At 45.0% G+C, this 23,098-nt stretch overlaps 1 protein-coding gene across 3 annotated transcripts in view; it reads left to right on the forward strand.

The window, feature by feature from the left end:
* The window catches only part of RIMS4 (regulating synaptic membrane exocytosis 4), a 172,910-nt gene that overhangs the window by 91,717 nt on the left and 58,095 nt on the right, over positions 1-23,098 (forward strand). Inside the window, exons 2-3 of one of the 3 annotated variants that reach the window (XM_075278379.1) lie at positions 362-497; positions 2,988-3,080. In XM_075278379.1, coding sequence (XP_075134480.1) covers positions 362-497; positions 2,988-3,080 — 229 coding nt within the window. Of the gene's footprint in view, positions 1-358; positions 498-2,987; positions 3,081-23,098 lie in introns of all 3 variants that reach the window. The other 2 variants (XM_075278378.1, XM_075278380.1) reach the window with 2 other exon arrangements.

Consider the following 23,098-nt stretch of genomic DNA (forward strand, 5'->3'; position numbering starts at 1 on the left):
GGATACAACGTACGGTATCACAGCAGAGGCAGCAGCCGGCTTTCCTGTGCAATGTTTTTTTGGGGATGTCTTACTTTCGGGGGGTGCCTTATATTAGGCAAATTAACAAAACCTTGTCTATGCCTTACTTTCGGGGGATGAATTATTTTCGGGGAAACATGGTAGTAAAATACTGCAAGACTCCTCTCCTCTTACCTATCTGAGAACAATAATCCAAGAGACCCCATACACATGGTTGATTTGTTCCCACCGCAGTCAGCAGGGTCAGCCAACATTGATATAATGTGTAACTGAAGGGGATGTGGCTCTTATCTGGCATAACAAGTAAAGTAATAATATTGTTTTTTGTGTCTTTCAGAAGATGGTCGCAAGCTTAAAGGTGCTATTCAGCGCAGTACTGAAACTGGACTTGCTGTTGAGATGCCAAGTCGAACTGTACGCCAAGCAAGCCATGAATCAATAGAGGACAGTATGAACAGCTATGGATCTGAGGGAAAGTAAGTCAGAAATCCCTTTACCTGTCAATATATTATCCATTTTGACATACAAAACAATTAAAATTTGTGGGGGTGGTGTAAGCACTGTTTCCTTCTATTGTTTCTTCCATATGACACAAACAGTGCCTCACATGTCCACAGGTTGTAAATGGTACTGCAGCCCTTTTCACTAAAGCTGAGTTGCAGTACCAAAGACGGGACAACACAAAAACAGTTATGGCACTGCTTCTGCAAGTCTTATACAACCCCTTGTATGGATGTAGAGCCATTGTAAGAATTCTGGACTTTGTTGTCTAGATGGATGGTAACCAATTATACAAGGGAAGGGAAATAATCCATATAAATTCTATATGTGCAGGTGCCCTGGTCACTGCTTATAGCTTTGAGATTGAGTTTGTGAATCCACTGGTAGACCCATCTAGCATACAGATGACATGACTAGCTTGTATAAACATTCTTTTGGGGGAAATACATATTTATTGCAAATGGAACATATTTATTCATTTGTTTAATGTCTATTTTTCACAATGGACTTTACAATTGACTTGCAGCAGAAGTGGGTTGTTGTATTGTTCAGGGAGCTGATCTGTGAATATTTCACTAAATAAAGATATCTTCACCTCTCAAATACAATTTTATGGTGCTTAAAGCTTTTCAATATTGTATAAAAGCATAGTTCATAGATAGCTTTGTATTAAAGGGCAACACCACCTATTCAGTGTATAAATATTATTTGTACGGGCTGTCTACAGCCCTGCTTAAAGAGGACCTCTAACCACCTCTCCAATAGGTGATGCAAAGCTTAATCTGTCGCAGTTGGAATTTATTCTCTAGGCACCACCATACCGAAATAATCATTGCTGTTATTTTCATCACAGTTATACTCTGTGGTGTCAGGTGGCTGGTCCCTTTATTTCTGCTCCAACCTAGGACCAACCACCTGAAAGTAAAGGGCATAACTGTACTGAAACTAACAGTAATGATTTTTTGGGAATGATGGGGACTAGAGAATAAATTCCAAATGCACCGGCCCTATGGAAAGATGTAATGGGTTGGAGTTTGAGAGGTTGATGATAGATCCTCTTTAACTACATTGTAGGGTACTAATATAAGAAAGAGGTCCTTAGAGTGGCAAGGACCTGTTCTGACTAGTATAGTATGTTTACTATATTCACCATGGAGTAAAACAGCATTAGTTGTTGCATTAGCATTGTTCCTCTGTTATTCCACCTAGAAATTGATAAATTTACTGGGTGTTACCATTCGCATTATCACTCATCCATATCTCTATACAACCTAAGGGTCCATTCACACTGAGTTTTTTGGCGCTGATTTTGATTTCCACGTGGATTCTGACATGGATTCAGCATCAGCACCCAAAAAACTCAGGGTGAATGGACCCTAAGGCTAAGGCCCCACGAGCCGTATCCGCAGCACTAAAGCGCTTCAGGAAGAATCGCTGCGTGAACGCATTGCGGTTCTTTCCGCAGCGCTTTTAAATGAAAGTTCACAGAGTTTTCCTCTGCGGACTTTCTCTTAACATTATATATACGGGAAAGCCACCGTACTGTGATCTTTTCCGCAAAGTGGGGATGGGATTCGCATGAATCCCATCCAATTTGCCTGCACTGTACAACACCGCGATTTTTCCCGCAGCGTCACCACTGTGGACAAATCGCGGCGTTTCCAGTCCGTGGGGCCCCGGCCCAAGGGTTCATTCACAAGGAGGAAAATGGCGCTTTATTTGGCGTTGAATTTTCAGCACTGAAAAAAAAGAGCCTCCCATTGACTTCAATGCATGCCACTAGCTTGTTTTTCTACTAACAGAATTTCCCGCTAGCGGAATCCATTGAAATCAATGGGAGACTTTATTATCAGCGTGGAAAATTCAGCGCCAAATAAAGCACCATTTTCTTCAGTGTGAATGGACCCTAAGGGTGGAATAAAGTGCAATAAAAAGCTAGCGGAACCCATTGAAATCAATGGGAAGCTTTTTTTTTCAGAGCTGAAATTCCACACCAAATTCCTCACCATTTTCCTACATGTGTATGGACCCTAATGCTGACTGGTCAGTTTTAATAATGTCAGTTTGTAGAGGACACACCCTATTGACAAGGGGAATGGTTGGTCCCAGTTGTGAATTTACTGACACTTTTTTAAGGAAGGATAACAGAAAAATTGCAAAATTGCAACGCTATACAGCAGGTGTATTTATTCTTTATTATCTAGATAGAGCATTGGAAATCTAAAGTACAAAGTGTTTGTAGGACATTACATGCCTGGGTTCTAATCTTCATGTATTTCGGTGGATCTCCCAATGTCTGGCATGCACCAGGTGCTACTCTACTCTGTCCTGCTAGCAATATCTTTTACTGGTGGTTAAGGCACTAGTCGTATGAAACAGAAAATAACAGGTTGGCAGGCGGGAGAGGAGTGCCAGACATTGGGAAACTCTCCTAGCTCCTGTCAACCTAGTCTTTTTTCATACAGGCAGCGTACTGACCACCAACAACTCTGTCCCAGTGGGAGCGAGCAGGGAGCACCAGGCATGAGTCAGTCTTTGGGGGACACAATGGACCCCAGGTAGGTAACCCTCTGGTATTGCTGGAATGACCCCATTGTCAAGTCATGCTTTGTAAAACTGTAAACCTCAACAGTGTGCAGAATCATGTCTAATGTGACCTACCCCAAGCATGGTGATTGGTGTGTTCTGATGATAAGGAGGAGGAGAAGGAGAAGAAGCAGATTGTAATGACCTTCAATGTGATGACTACCTTATATCTTATGCCATTCTTTCTATCTGAACGCTATGTAACTCCTGACTAGTTGAAGTAGCACTTGTACATTCAGACCTGCAGGATTCCTCAACCCTGGTTCTTTTTACCTCTTCAAAGTCAGTGGCAGACAGCTGTCATGCTTCATGTACACTAGGTAGATTGAGGGTGCTGGCAGGGTCACCAATAACGTGAATATAAATACCGTATATATTATTATAAATCAATCTAATTTCAATACATAAAACTGATCTACAGTAGATGACAATTTCTTCAAATCTATCTACACTTTCTTGGCCAGATGTTGAAGGTTCTCAAAAGAGGCTTCTATATCTTCCTCCATGGCTCTGATTTTGTCTGGTGTCGTCTGAGAGTCTTGCTTTGACTCTCTAATCTCGGGGACATTGACACCTCTTTTTTGCAGTCTGTTCCTCAATTCGCTGAATTTTTTCTGCTCTTCTGCTGCTGTCTGTGCCTGATCTCCAAGCCCCATTATTACCATAGAGTAGTCTAAATCCTCAGTAATATGGCTTCAGCATTGGACTCATCCTTGCTCACTGGTCAGCATGTTTAGTCAATGATGAGATGTTAGGTCTGGTTCACATCTGCGTTTGGTATTCCATTCAGGGTGTCCCCATGAGGACTCCTTGAATGGAATATCAACCACATTGACAAGCGTTAAGCTTATGAAAGCACATGGACTCCATAGACTGTAATGGGGTCCGTGTGTTTTTTGCGTGGTCTATGCACAAGTCATGCAGAGAGAAAAGTACTTTATGACTACTTTCCTCTCCGCCTAACTCGTAAAACACACAGACCCCATTACAGTGTATGAGGTCCGTGTGCTTTCATTGCTCACCGCTTGTCAATGCGTTCGGTATTCTATTTGGGGGTCCCCATGCGGACTTCATGAACAGAATACTGAACGCAGATGTGAACCAGACCTTAATTGTATGAACTATGCTTGTTGGTTACGCTTTTCTGTAGGTAAATGATCTGCAAGAGATGCTATGCTTTCCACTTTATTGGCATGTATGTTTAACAAGAGTTGAGTTGTTCAGAACTGATTTGAGTCTAAATAGTAGCAGATGAGATGCTCTACAGCAGAGGTTCTCAAACTTATTTTGTCTACCGCCCACTTCGAGAATTAATTATTTTCTAGCGCCCCCCCCCCAATTTTTTTTACTTTACTACATCTTAAGAATCACAATCGCAGTCATTATGTTAATAATTAAATTATGTGTGTCATGTGAAAATAAGACTTTCTGATGTAAAACACCATTTTGTAATATTAGGAAAACTTTTATTCATGTTATTAAAACAAACATTTCAATTTTAATTTTAAAACTAATCTAATGTGAAGGATGAATTTGATGATTTTTAACAAGTTTGTTAATATCAGGCTCGAATTTACTCAAAAACAGCCGTAAGTCACCGCGTTCGGTAATCTGCAACCGATTTCTCTTTTTAGTTAGCAACGTTGCCACAGCACTAAATCCACGTTCACACAAATACGATGATGGGAATGCTATCAAAAATCGTTGAAAGATGGACCACAATCCAGGGTACAATTGCGGGATTGGCTTTTGTAGCCAAAATTCTTGGTATCCATTTTTGAATTTGATTTTTATTTCCTCGTTCGTTATCAGTTCTATTACCTAGTCGCTAAACTCACTTGTTTTCGTAATATCGTCAAATAACATGACTGGCTGTGACATGATGGCGCGTGCGCTTTTATATGAGGCAGCGGGCAGGCCTAGTACTTTCGAGAATGGACTAGAAACTTCTCGCTTCGCATTGGAGCTTACCGCCATCTATGGTACAGTTTGACAACTTTTGGACAGGAAATATTTACTGTCTAGTCCCCTAGATGGCGTTACACGAGGAAACGCGCGTTAAGCGTAAAGGAGCAGTAAAGTTTGTGTTAAAAGCAAAAAAACAATTTTAAAGGGGTAGCCTCATGAAGCTTGATCTGCCTTCTAAGCTGCCTAAAAATCTTCTTTCTTCCTGTTTGCTCGCGTCAATTAGCCCCGCCCCCAAATTAGTGTGTAGCTCCGCCCACCACATAGCGTGATCCTATGGGATGACTGAAGGGCCTGTGATGTCATCAAAAGGTCCTGTAGACTTGGATTTACCTTATACGGAGTTTCCTAAAGGACCTGGCTCCTCTGCCCACTAGCAGCCTGCTTTATATAATAAAGCTTTATCCTAGTGAACAGAGAGACCAGGTCCTTTAGCCCAGTAGGATTTAGACTGCTTTATATAAGAAAGCAGCACTTATTCCACACACCCCCTCTATCTCACAGCAGGGAGCTAGGTGATGTGTATGTGATGTGTATGTGTGGTGCAGACACAGGCTGGCTCCATACACTCAGCCCCCACACAGCAGGGAGCTACGTCATGTGGCTCCCTCAGCAATGAGCAGGGGGCCAGGTGCTAGTGTCCATAATGAAGTGAATAAAGTAAGATAGTGGACAAACAAAGCAGTTTTGCTGAAGCAGTGTATTTAGGAAAAGTCTTAAATCCACATTAACAAGCAGTATAGATAGGATCATTGTTATGATACCACCCCTTTAAATTAGCCATCGCCCCCCTAAACTGCTTCAACGCCCCCCAATCTTCTCTGTGCCCTTTACTGCCCCCCTATAGGCCTCCAGCGCCATCACCCACTTTGAGAAAGACTGCTCTACAGGATTGTGAATATTTAGCATCAGGTTACTGCTCTGAAGAGTTATACCTCTTGAGGCTTATGTTTTAAAATGGCTGAACCCATTATAATATGTTCTAATTGTCTTACATCATCATTGAGTGATAAAGAAAATAGTTGACCATTACACATATTTCACTGCCATTACTGATCTCCCATACAGCAATACTTGTGGCCCTTATGTAATACTATTAAAAGTGTTTCGTCACGGTATGGTGTTGTTAGATAGTCACTCTATGGTGGTATTACCTGGTCACAGTATGGTGTTGTTATTTTCTTATGATCTGGTGGTGTTATCCAATCACAGTATGGTGGTGTTATTTTGTCACAATATGGTGTTGTCCAGGAACTCTTTAGTAAGTTATAATGAAAGATGCTTCAGAGTTGTTACATCATGGATCTAAGGATAGGTCATCAGCATTAGATTGGTGGCAGTCCCACACCCAGTACACCCACCGATTAGCTGTTCTCAGCATCTGATGCACAGAGAATGGAGCAGGAAGCAGACAGCACTGTTTTATGTTTAGTGGCTGAACAGAGTCACTGCAGTTTAGCTTCTATTGAAGTGAATTTATCTGATAAGATATTGATGATTTATGCTTAAAGGGCTTGGCCACTTTTAGACCAATACTGAATGACAAATGTTATTGTTTGCATTATAAAAAGTTGCACATTTTTGCAGTCTACTTTCCTGTATCAATTCCTTGCAGCTTTCTAGATCTCTTCTTGCTGCCATTCATTCTAATTACTCCCAGCGGATAAAACTCAGTCCATGGTCATGTGTTATACAGTCCATGGTGATGTGATGGACACACAGGTACATAGTTCATTACCAGGTTGAAGTCTGATGACTGAGCAGTGACTATAACAGGTTCTGCACGTGTGTGTCTATCACATGACCATGGACTGATATTTATCCACTGAGAGTAAGCAGAATGAATGACAGCAAGCAGAGATCTACAAAACCTCGAGGAACTCATACAGAAAGTATATTGGAAAATTGTATGACTTTTTATTATACAAACAATAATATTGATCTCTCAATATTAGTCTGAAAGATTTATAGTAGACAAGTCAGAAATGGTGACAGGCCCTCCACCTACCGCAGGCTACCTACTCCATAGTCACAGTGGCCTTTGAGGGGAAATGTGTATTCTGTTGCATTTAATGTAAGCTTTATTTTTTCTTGTTCTTGTGCATTTCCTTTCAGGTGAAGTAGGGAATAAAACAGGATGCACCATGCTTAAGAAGTCAAGCATTTTCCTAGCTGGTGGAAGACCTGCACGCTGCTTCCTTATAAAAATAAGGATGAGCTATTTTCTAGCCTGTCAGGCAGCAAGTAAAACAATAATTTTAACAAACTGCTGCAATTTACAGTTGATGACATAACGCCATCAATTTCCCTGTCACTGCAGAAAGGAAGTCATTTTAAGCAATGTGCCTGGTTAGCAGCGCGTGTAGAAGTTACTTTAGAGGCTTCAGATGTAATCTGAAAATATAATAAATTTTTAGAATTTCAAATGGTTTCAGAAAATTGCACAGGATTGCTCAGAGTTTTGGAATACATGGGTATACGTAGCCTCCTGCGGGTTGTGCTATTGCCCGCTTGATCCTGCCATGTCAAATTTGTTAAAGGGATTCTACCATTAAAAACCTTTTTTTTCTCCCTAACTCGTCAAAATAGCCTTAAGAAAGGCTATTCTTCTCCTACCTTTAGATGTCTTCTCTGCCACGCCCTTCAGTTAAAATCCCGTTTTCCGCTGGTATGCAAATGAGTTCTCTTGCAGGACTGGGGGCGGGTCCCAGCGCTCAAACAGCACTGGGGGCGACCCCAATGCTGCAAGAGAATTCTCTAGCGCCACCTCCATCTTCTTCAGTAACAGGGTCTTCATTGTGTATTCTTCCAGGGGTTGGCTTCAAACTTCTAGGCCTCAGGCCTAAGGCAAAGCCGACTTCGCATGCCCGCTGGCCACAAGAAAATGGCCGCTTACAAAGTATTGTTCCTGAAGAAGATGGAGCCAAGTGCTGCTAATCAAGTGCCCCCGATTAATTGGCCATCAGCAAGTGTGAAAACCTTTATAAAATTAGAAGCTTTAGTAGTTTGCTGGTCTAGAGTATTCAGTTGTTGTTGCTAACACAATGCTAAGGAGGAAAGACATCAGCAATGATCTTAGAAGAGGAATTGTTGCTACCCATTAGAGATGAGCGAACACTAAAATGTTCGAGGTTCGAAATTCGATTCGAACAGCCGCTCAATGTTCGTGTGTTCGAACGGGTTTCGAACCCCATTATAGTCTATGGGGAACAGATACTCGTTAAGGGGGAAACCCAAATCCGTGTCTGGAGGGTCACCAAGTCCACTATGACACCCCAGGAAATGATGCCAACACCTCTGGAATGACACTGGGACAGCAGGGGAAGCATGCCTGGGGGCATCTAACACACCAAAGACCCTCTATTACCCCAACATCACTGCCTAACAACTACACACTTTCCACATTCAAAAAAACCTCTATCAAAGTGGGAAAATACCTGGAAACCTTCTTTACTCCCCAAATGGATGGACACAAACCCCAATTTAAGCTCAACAAACAGTAACAACCACCCCTTTAAATCACGTTCCCCATGACAACCACAAATGGAATAGGCAATGGGAATTCCAAAAGCCCTCACCCTTAACTGTCATTTTGAGTGTGTGTGTGTGTGTGTGTGTGTGTGTGTGTGTGTGTGTGTGTGTGTGATGTGGTAAGACCTTCCAAAATTCACTTTTCTAGCCCTTAACATGAGCCCTTCCAAACAAAGTTACATGACCTTAAGCTGAGCTACCAGCAGAGATTGAGGCCCTTGGCATGAGTAGAGCCTTGCACCAGCAGTGTTTTTGGCACTTAGGGTGAGTTGAGCCTTGTACCAGCGTGTGTCCCTTAACATCAGGCGGGCCCTAAGTTCTGCGCTTTGCACAAAAGTTCCACATTAACTAGGCTGAATGGTACAAAGATTAGTAGGCCCGAGAACCAGGAACAGGTCTTGCAATGGCTGTCGGATAACGCTTAAAGCACATTGTCCACCAGCCAGTCAGCCTCTACCTCCTCTTACCCAACAGTCTTGTCCTCCTTCCACCCAAAATTCCCAATCTTCTCAGAACAATAACCCCAACTGTCCCTGCTCCCCAGAGCTGTTCTCCCTTCCTTTGACTGTACCGCAACCTGCCCCTCCATTTCGCGATTCCACGGACCTAACAGACGAGTATCTGTGTCCAGATGCTCAAACACTAGAGTCTCCTCCATTCCATCTCCGGTCGATTTGGTGGCGGATGACCAGCAACCCACCCTCATCGACGACGATGAGACGCAGTTGCTGTCAGGGCAGCCAGTTGACATGCGCATTGTGCAGGAGGAGGAGGCGAGACAGGAGTTGGAAGAGGAGGTGGTGGACGACGAGGACACCGACCCCACCTGGACAAGGCAGATGTCAAGCTGGGAAAGTAGTGTGGATGTTGAGGCAGGTGCAGCACCAAAAAGGGTAGCTAGAGGCAGAGACATGTCCAGAGGCAGAGGTCAGCTGCTTTGCCGAAGCCAGGCCAGACCCGGAATGTCCGAAGATGTTCCCTTTTGTACCCAGCCCAGAAAAACTCCCCCATCGAGGGCACGTTTCTTGAAGGTGTAGAGTTTTTTCAAGGAATGCGCCGAGGACAGATATAGTGTCGTCTACACAATTTGCCTCTCGAAATCGAGTAGGGGCCCTGAGAAGAGCAACCTGTCCACCACTTCAATGCACCGTCATTTGGAATCCAAGCAATGGAATCAGTGGCAGGCAGCAACGGCAGGACAAACGTCGCCCGCCGTTCATGCCACTGCCTCTGCTCACAGTGCTGGCGATGCACTCCAGAGGACGAGCCAGGACATCACTTCATCTGCCTCCGCCACTTTGTTGACTTCTCCCTCATCCTCCCCTGTTTCTGTCTTATCTCCTTCTCCTGCACCATCAAAGGCACCATCAGGCGCTTCTTTACAACAACCCACCATCTCTCAGACATTGGAGCGCCGGCAGAAATACACCGCTAACCACCCACCCACGCAAGCCTAGAACGCCAACATCGCTAAACTGCTGGCCCAGGAGAGGTTGGCGTTCCGGCTTGTTGAAACTCCCGCCTTCCCGGACCTGATGGCAACTGTGGCACCTCACTATGCCGTCCCTAGCCGTCTCAACTTCTCCCGGTGTGGCGTCCCCGCCTTGCACCAGCACGTGTCACTCAACATCAGGTGGGCCCTTAGTTCCGCGCTTTGCTGCAAGGTCCACTTGACCACCGACACTTGGACAAGCGCCTGTGGTCAGGGATGCTGCAGTGCTTATCTTTAATGACAGGCAGGGTGAATGTGGTGGAGTCTGTTCCCCGGGTGCAAACTGGGGTGGCCTATCTCCTCTCCCAGGCCAAAATTCATGGCAGGAGTAGACTGAAACCCTACGACGCTGCAACCTCCACCACAGCTACTAGCGGCAAACGCTAAAACACTGGTGTGGGGAGACGTCAGCAGGCGGTGCTGAAGCTCATCAGCTTGGGGGACAGACAGCACAGTGCCTCCGAGGTCAGGGATGCCATCCTGGCTGAGATGGCATTTTTTTTTCCCTGCTACACCTGGGGCCTGGCATTTTTACGCCTGTGATAATGGCTGGAACCTGGTAGCGGCTCTGGAGCTTGCCAGCCTCCAACACGTTCCATGTTTGGCCCACGTCTAACCTAGTGGTGCAAAGTTTTTTAAAAACATACCCAAATGTACCGAAGCTACTGTTGAAAATGCGGCGCTTGTGCGCCCACTTTTGCAAGTGCACAGGAGTCGCTGCTAGCCTAAAAACACCCTAGCAAGGCCTACATCTGTCCAAACACAGGCTGTTGTCCGTCATTCACACACGCTGAAACCCTACAATACCATATCTTGAGCAGGGTGTGTGAGCTGCACAGACCTTTGATGGAGTTCCATCTACAAAACCCAAGGGTTCCTCAAAGTCAGCAACCAAAGTTTCTGCACCATGAGTTTCCAGGGGTGGCAGAGTTATGGCTAGGGGAAGAGGCATGGATAGGGATGATGTCTAGGGGCAAAAGCAGTGTGGATGTGGAGGCAAGCTAAGCAGGAAAAACTGGGGGTACAAGCTAAGGCATGGACTGGGGTGATGTCTAGGGGCAAAAGCAGTGTGGATGTGGAGGCAAGCTAAGCAGGAAAAACTGGGGATACAAGCTAAGGCATGGACTGGGGTGATGTCTAGGGGCAAAAGCAGTGTGGATGTGGAGGCAAGCTAAGCAGGAAAAACTGGGGGTACAAGCTAAGGCATGGACTGGGGTGATGTCTAGGGGCAAAAGCAGTGTGGATGTGGAGGCAAGCTAAGCAGGAAAAACTGGGGGTACAAGCTAAGGCATGGACTGGGGTGATGTCTAGGGGCAAAAGCAGTGTGGATGTGGAGGCAAGCTAAGCAGGAAAAACTGGGGGTACAAGCTAAGGCATGGACTGGGGTGATGTCTAGGGGCAAAAGCAGTGTGGATGTGGAGGCAAGCTAAGCAGGAAAAACTGGGGGTACAAGCTAAGGCATGGACTGGGGTGATGTCTAGGGGCAAAAGCAGTGTGGATGTGGAGGCAAGCAAAGCAGGGAAAATGGTGGCTAGAGGCAAAGGGATGTCCATAGGCAGCAAGGGCAAAGATGCAAAACTCTCCCGTTTCAAGAATTTTCCTGACTTGTTTCCCCACAAAACATTCCTGGGAGGAGGGCTGAAACACCACCCTCCTCCTCCTCCGCTGTTAGATTTACCCCAGCTACGAGCTGAAAACGCTGCAACACTGGTGTGGGGAGACGTCAGCAGGCTGGGCTGAAGCTCATCAGCTTGGGAGACGGACAGCACACTGCCTCTGAGGTCAGGGATGCCATCCTGGATGAGATGGCAATTTGTTTATCCCCGCTGCCCCTGGGGCCAGGTTTTTTAGCTTGTTGGAGGGCTCTGGAGCTTGCCAGCCTCCAACACGTTCCATGCCTGGCCCACATGTTCAATGTAGTGGTGCAATGATTTTTAAAAACATACCCCAAATTAGCTGAGCTAAGGGTGAAAGTGCGGCACTTGGACACCCACTTTCCCAAGTCTACAGTACCTGGAGCTAGCCGCAATACACTCCAGCAAGGCCTACATCTGCCTGAAGCACCTACTGTTGTGCGAGGTCACCACACGCTCTAACCCTAGATACCGTATGTTCAGCAGGGTGTGTGAGCAGCAGAGACCTTTGATGGAGTACCAGCTACAAAACCCAAGGGTTCCTCAGAGTCAGCTCCCTCACTTTCTGCACCATGAGTTTCCATGGGTGGCAGACTTATGGCTAGAGGCACAGGCATGGATAGGGGTGATGTGTAGGGGCAAAAGCAGTGTGGATGTGGAGGCAAGCTAAGCAGCAAAAACTGGGGGTACAAGCAGCCGGTGACATCATCACTGACAAGCACAGCTGTCTGTCAGCTGACAGGCTGACTTTCACCAAAATGAACAGACAATGGATAGACTCATCATATACATGTCAGTTACATGACAAATTTAGTGCAATTTGCAAGTCCAAGATGGTTTGGAGATCTGCGGAGAGGAATCTCACCACCTCTTGCGGGTGCCATCATTTGGAAGGCAAGCCCTGGGCTCAGTGGGTGAGAGCAAGCGCAGGATAATCGTCGTTTGGCCTGGCGGCCACTGCCTCTTCCACTGTTGACAGGGCTGGCGCTGCAGTCCAGACCAGGAGCCAGGACACCTCCACATCTGCCTCTGACACTTTGGGGAGTTCACCCTTATCCTCACCTTTTCCTGCCATTTCTCCTTTTGCCCGCGCCATCATGCGCCTCTTCCCAGCAACTCCCCATCTCCCAAGCCTTTCATTTCATGCTAAAGTACAGCGCAACCCACCCACATGCCCAAGGCTTCAACGGCCTCATCTCAAGAAATCTGGCCCAGGAGATGTTGGAATCCCGGCTGGGGGACACTCTGCCCTTTTTGTCTACTGCGCCACCGCACTGTGCCGTCCACACCAGCACTTTCCCCCAAACATGAGGCGGTCCCTAAATTCAGCGCTTAGCCCTAAAGGTCCATGTGACCAGTTACGAATGGACAAGTGCATGCGGACAGGGACGCTACCTTTCAATTTGGGCACAGTGGTTGAATGTAGTTGAGGCGTGGACCGGGTCGCAAAATGTGGTGGCCTGACTTGTCTCCCCACACAACATTCCTGGGAGGAGGGCTGAAACACCACCCTCCTCCGCTGTTAAATTGACCCCAGCTACGAGCTGGAAACGCTGCAACACTGGTGTGGGGAGACGTCAGCGGGCCGTGCTGAAGCTCATCAGCTTGGGGGCCAGACAGCACACTGCCTACAAAGTGAGTCATGCCATCCTCGATGAGACGGCAATGTGGTTTTTGCCACTGCACCTGGGCCCAGGCATGTTGTCATGTGTGATAATGGCCGTAACCTGGGATTGGCTCTGTAGCTTGGCAGCCTGCAACATATTCCATGCCTGGGCCACGTTTTTAACTCATTGCTGCTAATCTTTTGAAAAAGGTACCCCAATGTTCCTGAGCTACTGGTGAAAGTGTGGCGCTTGTGCGGATAGTTTTTAAAGTGTATAGTTGCCGCTGCTAGCCTCTATGCACTCCTACAACGCCTGTACCTGCTGGAACAACGGCTGTTGTGCGACGTCTCCACACTGCTGGCACTAAACATATCATGTGTTGAGCAGAGTGTGTGAGCAGCACAGACCTTTGATGTAGTTCCAACTCCAAAACCCTCGGGTTCGTCAAAGTCAACTCCCTCAGTTGCTCAACCATGAGTGGCCATGGGTGGCAGACTTATGTGAAATCCCATCCCATCCATTGCACTGGACACGAAACATTAGCATGCGCTCAGCACAACTTCGGATATGGCAGATGCGTTAAGCAGGGTGCAGGGTACAACACAGACCAGGCCCGAGCACCAGGAACAGGTGTTAGAAATACTGCAGCATCTGCCATTTCCTTCCAATTTTGGGGTTTTGGACCCGCCACCGACTTGTCTGGACCTAAGTGGGGATCATGAGACACAGTTGCCATCAAGGCAAGCTGTGGTCATGTGCGGTTTGCAGTAAGGGGGCAGTGCGCAATTGGAAGAGGAGTTGGTGGATGACGAGGCCACCGACCCCACATGGACAGGGGTGATGTCTAGGGGCTAAAGCAGTGTAGATGTAGAGGGAAGCTAAATCAACAAAAAACCTGGGTAGAAGCAAAGGCATAAACTGGGGTGATGTTTAGGGGTGAAAGCAGAGTAGATGTGGAGGGAAGCTAAGCAGCAAAAACAGTGGGTAGAAGCAAAGGCATGCAAAACTCTACCCTGTTGAAAGACTTATTCCTAGGTCTGGAACACGTTAATGGCCCCCCTGGACAAATTACTGCCACTCAGGGGCCTAGTGTCACCAGGAGGGACAAGTATAGGCGCATGTTGTGGGAATACCTGGCCGACACCAGCTCTGTCCTCTCCGATCCCTCTGTGCTCTACAGCCTAAACTTATTTTCTCATCTTTTTTTCTGAACTGCACATCTCTTGCCTGCTTCCTTTGGGATCTTAGAAATGGTGGTCCACTTCCACAGATGGTAACTTCAATAGACAGTGTAACGGGAGTAGCTGAGGGATCGCTGTCTTAACCACTTTTTGGCACAAAATTAACTTCCAAAGCCAAATATGGTGCAAGTATATGATGCAAGGACACCTACACACCTATCTCTGACATATTGGGGAGTTCACCCTCATGCGCCCTTTTGGCCTGCACCATCATGCGCCTCTTCCCAGCCACTCCACATTTCCCAAGCTTTTCATTGCAGGCAGAAGTACAATACAACCCACCCCCATGCCCAAGCCTGTAACAGCCTCATCGATAAACTGCTGGCCCTGGAGATGTTGGTGTTTGTTTATGCTTCTGGAGACCCAGGCCTTCCGTCAGCAGATGGCAGCTGGGGCACCTCCCTATGCTGGGCCTAGCCGTTACTACTTCTCTTGGTGTGCTGTCTCTGCCTTGCGCCTGCATGTGTCCCATAACATCAGTCGGGCCCAGAGCTCTGCGCTTTGCTGCAAGGTCCACTTGACCACCGACACATGGACAAGCGCCTGTGGTCAGGGATGCTGCAGTGCTTATCTTTAATGACAGGCAGGGTGAATGTGGTGGAGTCTGTTCCCCGGGTGCAAACTGGGGTGGCCTATCTCCTCTCCCAGGCCAAAATTCATGGCAGGAGTAGACTGAAACCCTACGAAGCTGCAACCTCCACCCCAGCTACTAGCGGAAAACACTGTAACACTGGCATGGGGAGATGTCAGTAGGCCGTGCTGAAACTGATCAGCTTGGGGGACAGACAGCACAGTGCCTCCGAGGTCAGGGATGCCATCCTGGCTGAGATGGCTTTTTTTTTTCCCTGCTACACCTGGGGCCTGGCATTTTTGCGCCTGTGATAATGGCTGGAACCTGGTAGCAGATCTGGAGCTTGCCAGACTCAAACACGGTCCACGCATGGCCCACGTTTTCCAACTTGTTGGTGCCATGTTTCTTTGAAACCTACACCATTGTGCCTGATATACAGGTCAAAGTGGGGCCATTTTCGTAAGTGAGAACTAGCCTCTGCTAGGCAGAAAACATTCAGAGCACACTCCTCTCATCTTCGCACCGTTGGCTGGCGGAGGAAGACGAGGGGGTTGGAGTGGCATCTGATGTCCCTATCCCACACGAGGCTAGAGGGTGCACTTCAGTGCATCCCATTGCTTCACCACAAATGGTGTGAAGGGGAGTGGAAAATGGAGGAAATGGAGAGTGACCCTTACAGTTGGGGCCAGCAAAGGCATGCCAAGTAACACACTGGCACACATGGCTGACTTCATCTTGGGTTGCTTTTCAACACATATTTCACATCATGAAGAACAAATAATACTGGATTTTTTCAAGCCTCGAACCCCGGTCTAGGTCTAATGTCTGTTCCTTTCTTATATTAGGGGAGAGGGAAAAAAAATTACTTCAGTGATACGTTTAGCGTACATAGACTGACTATTAATGTGTATCCCACTTAGTGTTGTTAGGGTTACACACCGTCACAACCTGGCTAAAGCTTCTATAGCTGTTAATAAAGTCAACATAACTTTACGGTATCCAAAAAGACAGCTGGTACCGACAGAGAGCAAGACAAATGTCACCCAAAGCTGTGAGCTCTGAACACCCACAGTGACTTTGGCGTCATCATCATTATAAGGGAGCGGGTGGTAATAAATAACTTGGCAGTGCCTAAAACCCAAAAAGCTTATACAACTATATTTACATTAAGATACACAAATGAAACTTTTCAGTAGCATGTCATGAGACAAGCTGATAAGCTCTTCCTTTGTGCAGTGCTATTTGAAAGTTAAACGCTGCCTTTATTTTAATTCTGGAGAAGGTGCAGACATTAGATTTAGAACATGTTGTCTTCATTGTCCAAATCCTCTATATAGGTAACGTGTTTTTCGGGCCGAGCTGTCTGGGAACGAGCTGGTGCAGCACTGACAACCTGGGTGAATATGGCAAGAGCCTGAGATGTAGGGTGAATGAATCCCCAAATTATTTGTGGAATTCCCAGTGAGACAATGGCACTGTATACCAGTATTAAAAATTGTGGGTGCACATAACCCCCATATATTCTTTGAATTCCCAGTGAGACAATGGCACTGTATACCAGTAGTAAAAATTGTGGGTGCACATAACCCCCATATATTCTTTGAATTCCCAGTCAGACAATGGCACTGTATACCAGTAGTAAAAATTGTGGGTGCACATAACCCCCATATATTCTTTGAATTCCCAGTCAGACAATGGCACTGTATACCAGTATTAAAAATTGTGGGTGCACATAACCCCCATATATTCTTTGAATTCCCAGTGAGACAATGGAACTGTATAGCAGTATTAAAAATTGTGGGTGCACGTAACCCCCATATATTCTTTGAATTCCCAGTCAGACAATGGCACTGTATACCAGTATTAAAAATTGTGGGTGCACATAACCCCCATATATTCTTTGAATTCCCAGTGAGACAATGGCACTGTATAGCAGTAGCAAAAATTGTGGGTGCACGTCACCCCAATATATTCTTTGAATTCCCAGTCAGACAATGGCACTGTATACCAGTAGTAAAAATTGTGGGTGCACATAACCCCCATATATTCTTTGAATTCCCAGTGAGACAATGGAACTGTATAGCAGTAGCAAAAATTGTGGGTGCACGTAACCCCCATATATTCTTTGAATTCCCAGTCAGACAATGGCACTATATACCAGTATTAAAAATTGTGGGTGCACATAACCCCCATATATTCTTTGAATTCCCAGTCAGACAATGGCACTGTATACCAGTATTAAAAATTGTGGGTGCACATAACCCCCATATATTCTTTGAATTCCCAGTGAGACAATGGCACTGTATAGCAGTAGCAAAAATTGTGGGTGCACGTCACCCCAATATATTCTTTGAATTCCCAGTCAGACAATGGCACTGTATACCAGTAGTAAAAATTGTGGGTGCACATAACCCCCATATATTCTTTGAATTCCCAGTCAGACAATGGCACTGTATACCAGTATTAAAAATTGTGGGTGCACATAACCCCCATATATTCTATGAATTCCCAGTGAGACAATGGAACTGTATAGCAGTAGCAAAAATTGTGGGTGCACATAACCCCCATATATTCTTTGAATTCCCAGTCAGACAATGGCACTGTATACCAGTAGTAAAAATTGTGGGTGCACATAACCCCCATATATTCTTTGAATTACCAGTCAGAAACTGGCACTATATACCAGTAGTAAAAATTGTGGGTGCACGTAACCCCCATATATTCTTTGAATTCCCAGTCAGACAATGGCACTGTATACCAGTATTAAAAATTGTGGGTGCACATAACCCCCATATATTCTTTGAATTCCCAGTGAGACAATGGAACTGTATAGCAGTAGCAAAAATTGTGGGTGCACGTAACCCCCATATATTCTTTGAATTCCCAGTCAGACAATGGCACTATATACCAGTATTAAAAATTGTGGGTGCACATAACCCCCATATATTCTTTGAATTCCCAGTCAGACAATGGCACTGTATACCAGTATTAAAAATTGTGGGTGCACATAACCCCCATATATTCTTTGAATTCCCAGTGAGACAATGGAACTGTATAGCAGTAGCAAAAATTGTGGGTGCACATAACCCCCATATATTCTTTGAATTCCCAGTCAGACAATGGAACTGTATAGCAGTAGTAAAAATTGTGGGTGCACATAACCCCAATATATTCTTTGAATTCCCAGTGAGACAATGGCACTGTATACCAGTATTAAAAATTGTGGGTGCACATAACCCCCATATATTCTTTGAATTCCCAGTGAGACAATGGCACTGTATAGCAGTAGCAAAAATTGTGGGTGCACATAACCCCAATATATTCTTTGAATTCCCAGTCAGACAATGGCACTGTATACCAGTAGTAAAAATTGTGGGTGCACATAACCCCCATATATTCTTTGAATTCCCAGTCAGACAATGGCACTGTATACCAGTATTAAAAATTGTGGGTGCACATAACCCCCATATATTCTTTGAATTCCCAGTGAGACAATGGAACTGTATAGCAGTAGCAAAAATTGTGGGTGCACATAACCCCCATATATTCTTTGAATTCCCAGTCAGACAATGGCACTGTATAGCAGTAGCAAAAATTGTGGGTGCACGTCACCCCAATATATTCTTTGAATTCCCAGTCAGACAATGGCACTGTATACCAGTAGTAAAAATTGTGGGTGCACATAACCCCCATATATTCTTTGAATTCCCAGTCAGACAATGGCACTGTATACCAGTATTAAAAATTGTGGGTGCACATAACCCCCATATATTCTTTGAATTCCCAGTGAGACAATGGAACTGTATAGCAGTATTAAAAATTGTGGGTGCACGTAACCCCCATATATTCTTTGAATTCCCAGTCAGACAATGGCACTATATACCAGTATTAAAAATTGTGGGTGCACATAACCCCCATATATTCTTTGAATTCCCAGTCAGACAATGGCACTGTATACCAGTATTAAAAATTGTGGGTGCACATAACCCCCATATATTCTTTGAATTCCCAGTGAGACAATGGAACTGTATAGCAGTAGCAAAAATTGTGGGTGCACGTAACCCCCATATATTCTTTGAATTCCCAGTCAGACAATGGCACTGTATACCAGTATTAAAAATTGTGGGTGCACATAACCCCCATATATTCTTTGAATTCCCAGTGAGACAATGGCACTGTATAGCAGTAGCAAAAATTGTGGGTGCACGTCACCCCAATATATTCTTTGAATTCCCAGTCAGACAATGGCACTGTATACCAGTAGTAAAAATTGTGGGTGCACATAACCCCCATATATTCTTTGAATTCCCAGTCAGACAATGGCACTGTATACCAGTATTAAAAATTGTGGGTGCACATAACCCCCATATATTCTTTGAATTCCCAGTGAGACAATGGAACTGTATAGCAGTATTAAAAATTGTGGGTGCACGTAACCCCCATATATTCTTTGAATTCCCAGTCAGACAATGGCACTGTATACCAGTATTAAAAATTGTGGGTGCACATAACCCCCATATATTCTTTGAATTCCCAGTGAGACAATGGCACTGTATAGCAGTAGCAAAAATTGTGGGTGCACGTCACCCCAATATATTCTTTGAATTCCCAGTCAGACAATGGCACTGTATACCAGTAGTAAAAATTGTGGGTGCACATAACCCCCATATATTCTTTGAATTCCCAGTCAGACAATGGCACTGTATACCAGTATTAAAAATTGTGGGTGCACATAACCCCCATATATTCTTTGAATTCCCAGTGAGACAATGGAACTGTATAGCAGTAGCAAAAATTGTGGGTGCACGTAACCCCCATATATTCTTTGAATTCCCAGTCAGACAATGGCACTATATACCAGTATTAAAAATTGTGGGTGCACATAACCCCCATATATTCTTTGAATTCCCAGTCAGACAATGGCACTGTATACCAGTATTAAAAATTGTGGGTGCACATAACCCCCATATATTCTTTGAATTCCCAGTGAGACAATGGAACTGTATAGCAGTAGCAAAAATTGTGGGTGCACGTAACCCCCATATATTCTTTGAATTCCCAGTCAGACAATGGCACTATATACCAGTATTAAAAATTGTGGGTGCACATAACCCCCATATATTCTTTGAATTCCCAGTCAGACAATGGCACTGTATACCAGTAGTAAAAATTGTGGGTGCACATAACCCCAATATATTCTTTGAATTCCCAGTCAGACAATGGCACTGTATACCAGTATTAAAAATTGTGGGTGCACATAACCCCCATATATTCTTTGAATTCCCAGTGAGACAATGGCACTGTATACCAGTATTAAAAATTGTGGGTGCACATAACCCCCATATATTCTTTGAATTCCCAGTCAGACAATGGCACTGTATACCAGTATTAAAAATTGTGGGTGCACATAACCCCCATATATTCTTTGAATTCCCAGTCAGACAATGGCACTATATACCAGTAGTAAAAATTGTGGGTGCACATAACCCCCATATATTCTTTGAATTCCCAGTGAGACAATGGAACTGTATAGCAGTATTAAAAATTGTGGGTGCACATAACCCCCATATATTCTTTGAATTCCCAGTCAGACAATGGCACTGTATACCAGTATTAAAAATTGTGGGTGCACATAACCCCCATATATTCTTTGAATTCCCAGTCAGACAATGGCACTGTATACCAGTATTAAAAATTGTGGGTGCACATAACCCCCATATATTCTTTGAATTCCCAGTGAGACAATGGAACTGTATAGCAGTATTAAAAATTGTGGGTGCACGTAACCCCCATATATTCTTTGAATTCCCAGTCAGACAATGGCACTGTATACCAGTATTAAAAATTGTGGGTGCACGTAACCCCCATATATTCTTTGAATTCCCAGTCAGACAATGGCACTGTATACCAGTATTAAAAATTGTGGGTGCACATAACCCCCATATATTCTTTGAATTCCCAGTGAGACAATGGCACTGTATAGCAGTAGCAAAAATTGTGGGTGCACGTCACCCCAATATATTCTTTGAATTCCCAGTCAGACAATGGCACTATATACCAGTAGCAAAAATTGTGGGTGTATATAGCCCCAATTCTATTGCTAGGGGACTTGCAGGGTATTTCTGAGGTGAAGGTGGGGGGGCACACCGTTGGAACGGGGATTTGGGGTGTATATATGGGGTATACGGGAATACACTGTCAGTGTGTTCCATTCAGGATCCTGGGAAAGCTGGGTTGCGGCGATTGAGCCCGTCAGTGCCACGTTACACTGACAAGCTTCTCCCTGGAATTGAAGTTATATGTAAGCCCAATATATTCTTTGAATTCCCAGTGAGACAATGGCACTATATGGCAGTAGCAAAAATAGTGGGTGAATATAGCCCCAATCCTATTGCTAGGGGACTTGCAGGGTATTTCTGGGGTGAAGGTGGGGGGGCACACCGTTGGAACGGGGATTTGGGGTGTATATATCGGGTATACGGGAATACACTGACAGTGTGTTCCATTCAGGATCCTGGGAAAGCTGGGTTGCGGCGATTGAGCCCGTCAGTGCCACGTTACACTGACAAGCTTCTCCCTGGAATTGAAGTTATATGTAAGCCCAATATATTCTTTGAATTCCCAGTGAGACAATGGCACTATATGGCAGTAGCAAAAATAGTGGGTGAATATAGCCCCAATCCTATTGCTAGGGGACTTGCAGGGTATTTCTGGGGTGAAGGTGGGGGGGCACACCGTTGGAACGGGTATCGGGGGTATATATCGGGTATACGGGAATACACTGACAGTGTATTCCATTCAGGATCCTGGGAAAGCTGGGTTGCGGCGATTGAGCCCGTCAGTGCCACGTTACACTGACAAGCTTCTCCCTGGAATTTAGCTCTTATAAGAGCTGTTGGTTGTCTTCTCCTTCCTATCCTAGCCTGTCCCTGCCTACCCAGAATCTAACCCCTAGCTAACTGGACGGAAACCTCCGTCCTCGGTGAATTGCAAGCTCAGAATGACGCGAAGCTGGGCGGCGCTGTTCTTTTAAATTAGAGGTCACATGTTTTCGGCAGCCAATGGGTTTTGCCTACTTTTTTCAACGTCACCGGTGTCGTAGTTCCTGTCCCACCTACCCTGTGCTGTTATTGGAGCAAAAAAGGCGCCAGGGAAGGTGGGAGGGGAATCGAGTAATGGCGCACTTTACCACGCGGTGTTCGATTCGAACATGCCGAACAGCCTAATATCCGATCGAACATGAGTTCGATAGAACACTGTTCGCTCATCTCTACTACCCATCAATCTAGGAAGAATTTTAAGACCATTTCTAAACCATTTAAAGTCCATCATTTTACAGTGAGAAATATTATTCACAAATGGAAAAAAAATTCAAGACAGTTGACGGTCGTCCCTTAGAGTGGATGTTACCCCAATATTGACTATAAGGTCAGACTGTGCAATACTTATAGAAATTCCAAGAAATCCCAAGACCTACATGTAAGACTCTACAGGCATCAGTTTGTTGAAAACCAAACACAGCATATTAGCACAAACATCTCATATCCAGTGTTAAGCACAGTGGTGGTCCAGTGATGATTTGGACTTGCTTTGCAGTCACAAGACCTGGGCACTTTGCAATCATTTAATCGATCATGATCTGGCTTGTGTACTGAAGTATTCTAGAGCAAAATATGAAGCCATCTAAGCTTGGCTGAAACTGGGTCATGCAACAAGTACACCAGCAAATCTACATTAGAATGGCTGAAAAGAAAAGAATCAATGTCTTGCAATGGCCTAGTTAGAGTCCAAGCCTCAAACCAGGTGAAATTCTGCGTCAGACCTTAAGAGAGCTGTACAAAAGTGTATGTCAAGAACCTTAATGAATTGAGGAAACCTTGTAAAGAAGAGTCAAACAGAATTCCTCCAGAACAATTTCGAGAGACTGTTAAAGTCATACAGAAAACCAT

Source organism: Leptodactylus fuscus, chromosome 6, assembly GCF_031893055.1.
Source record: "Leptodactylus fuscus isolate aLepFus1 chromosome 6, aLepFus1.hap2, whole genome shotgun sequence".
Lineage (NCBI taxonomy): Eukaryota > Metazoa > Chordata > Amphibia > Anura > Leptodactylidae > Leptodactylus > Leptodactylus fuscus.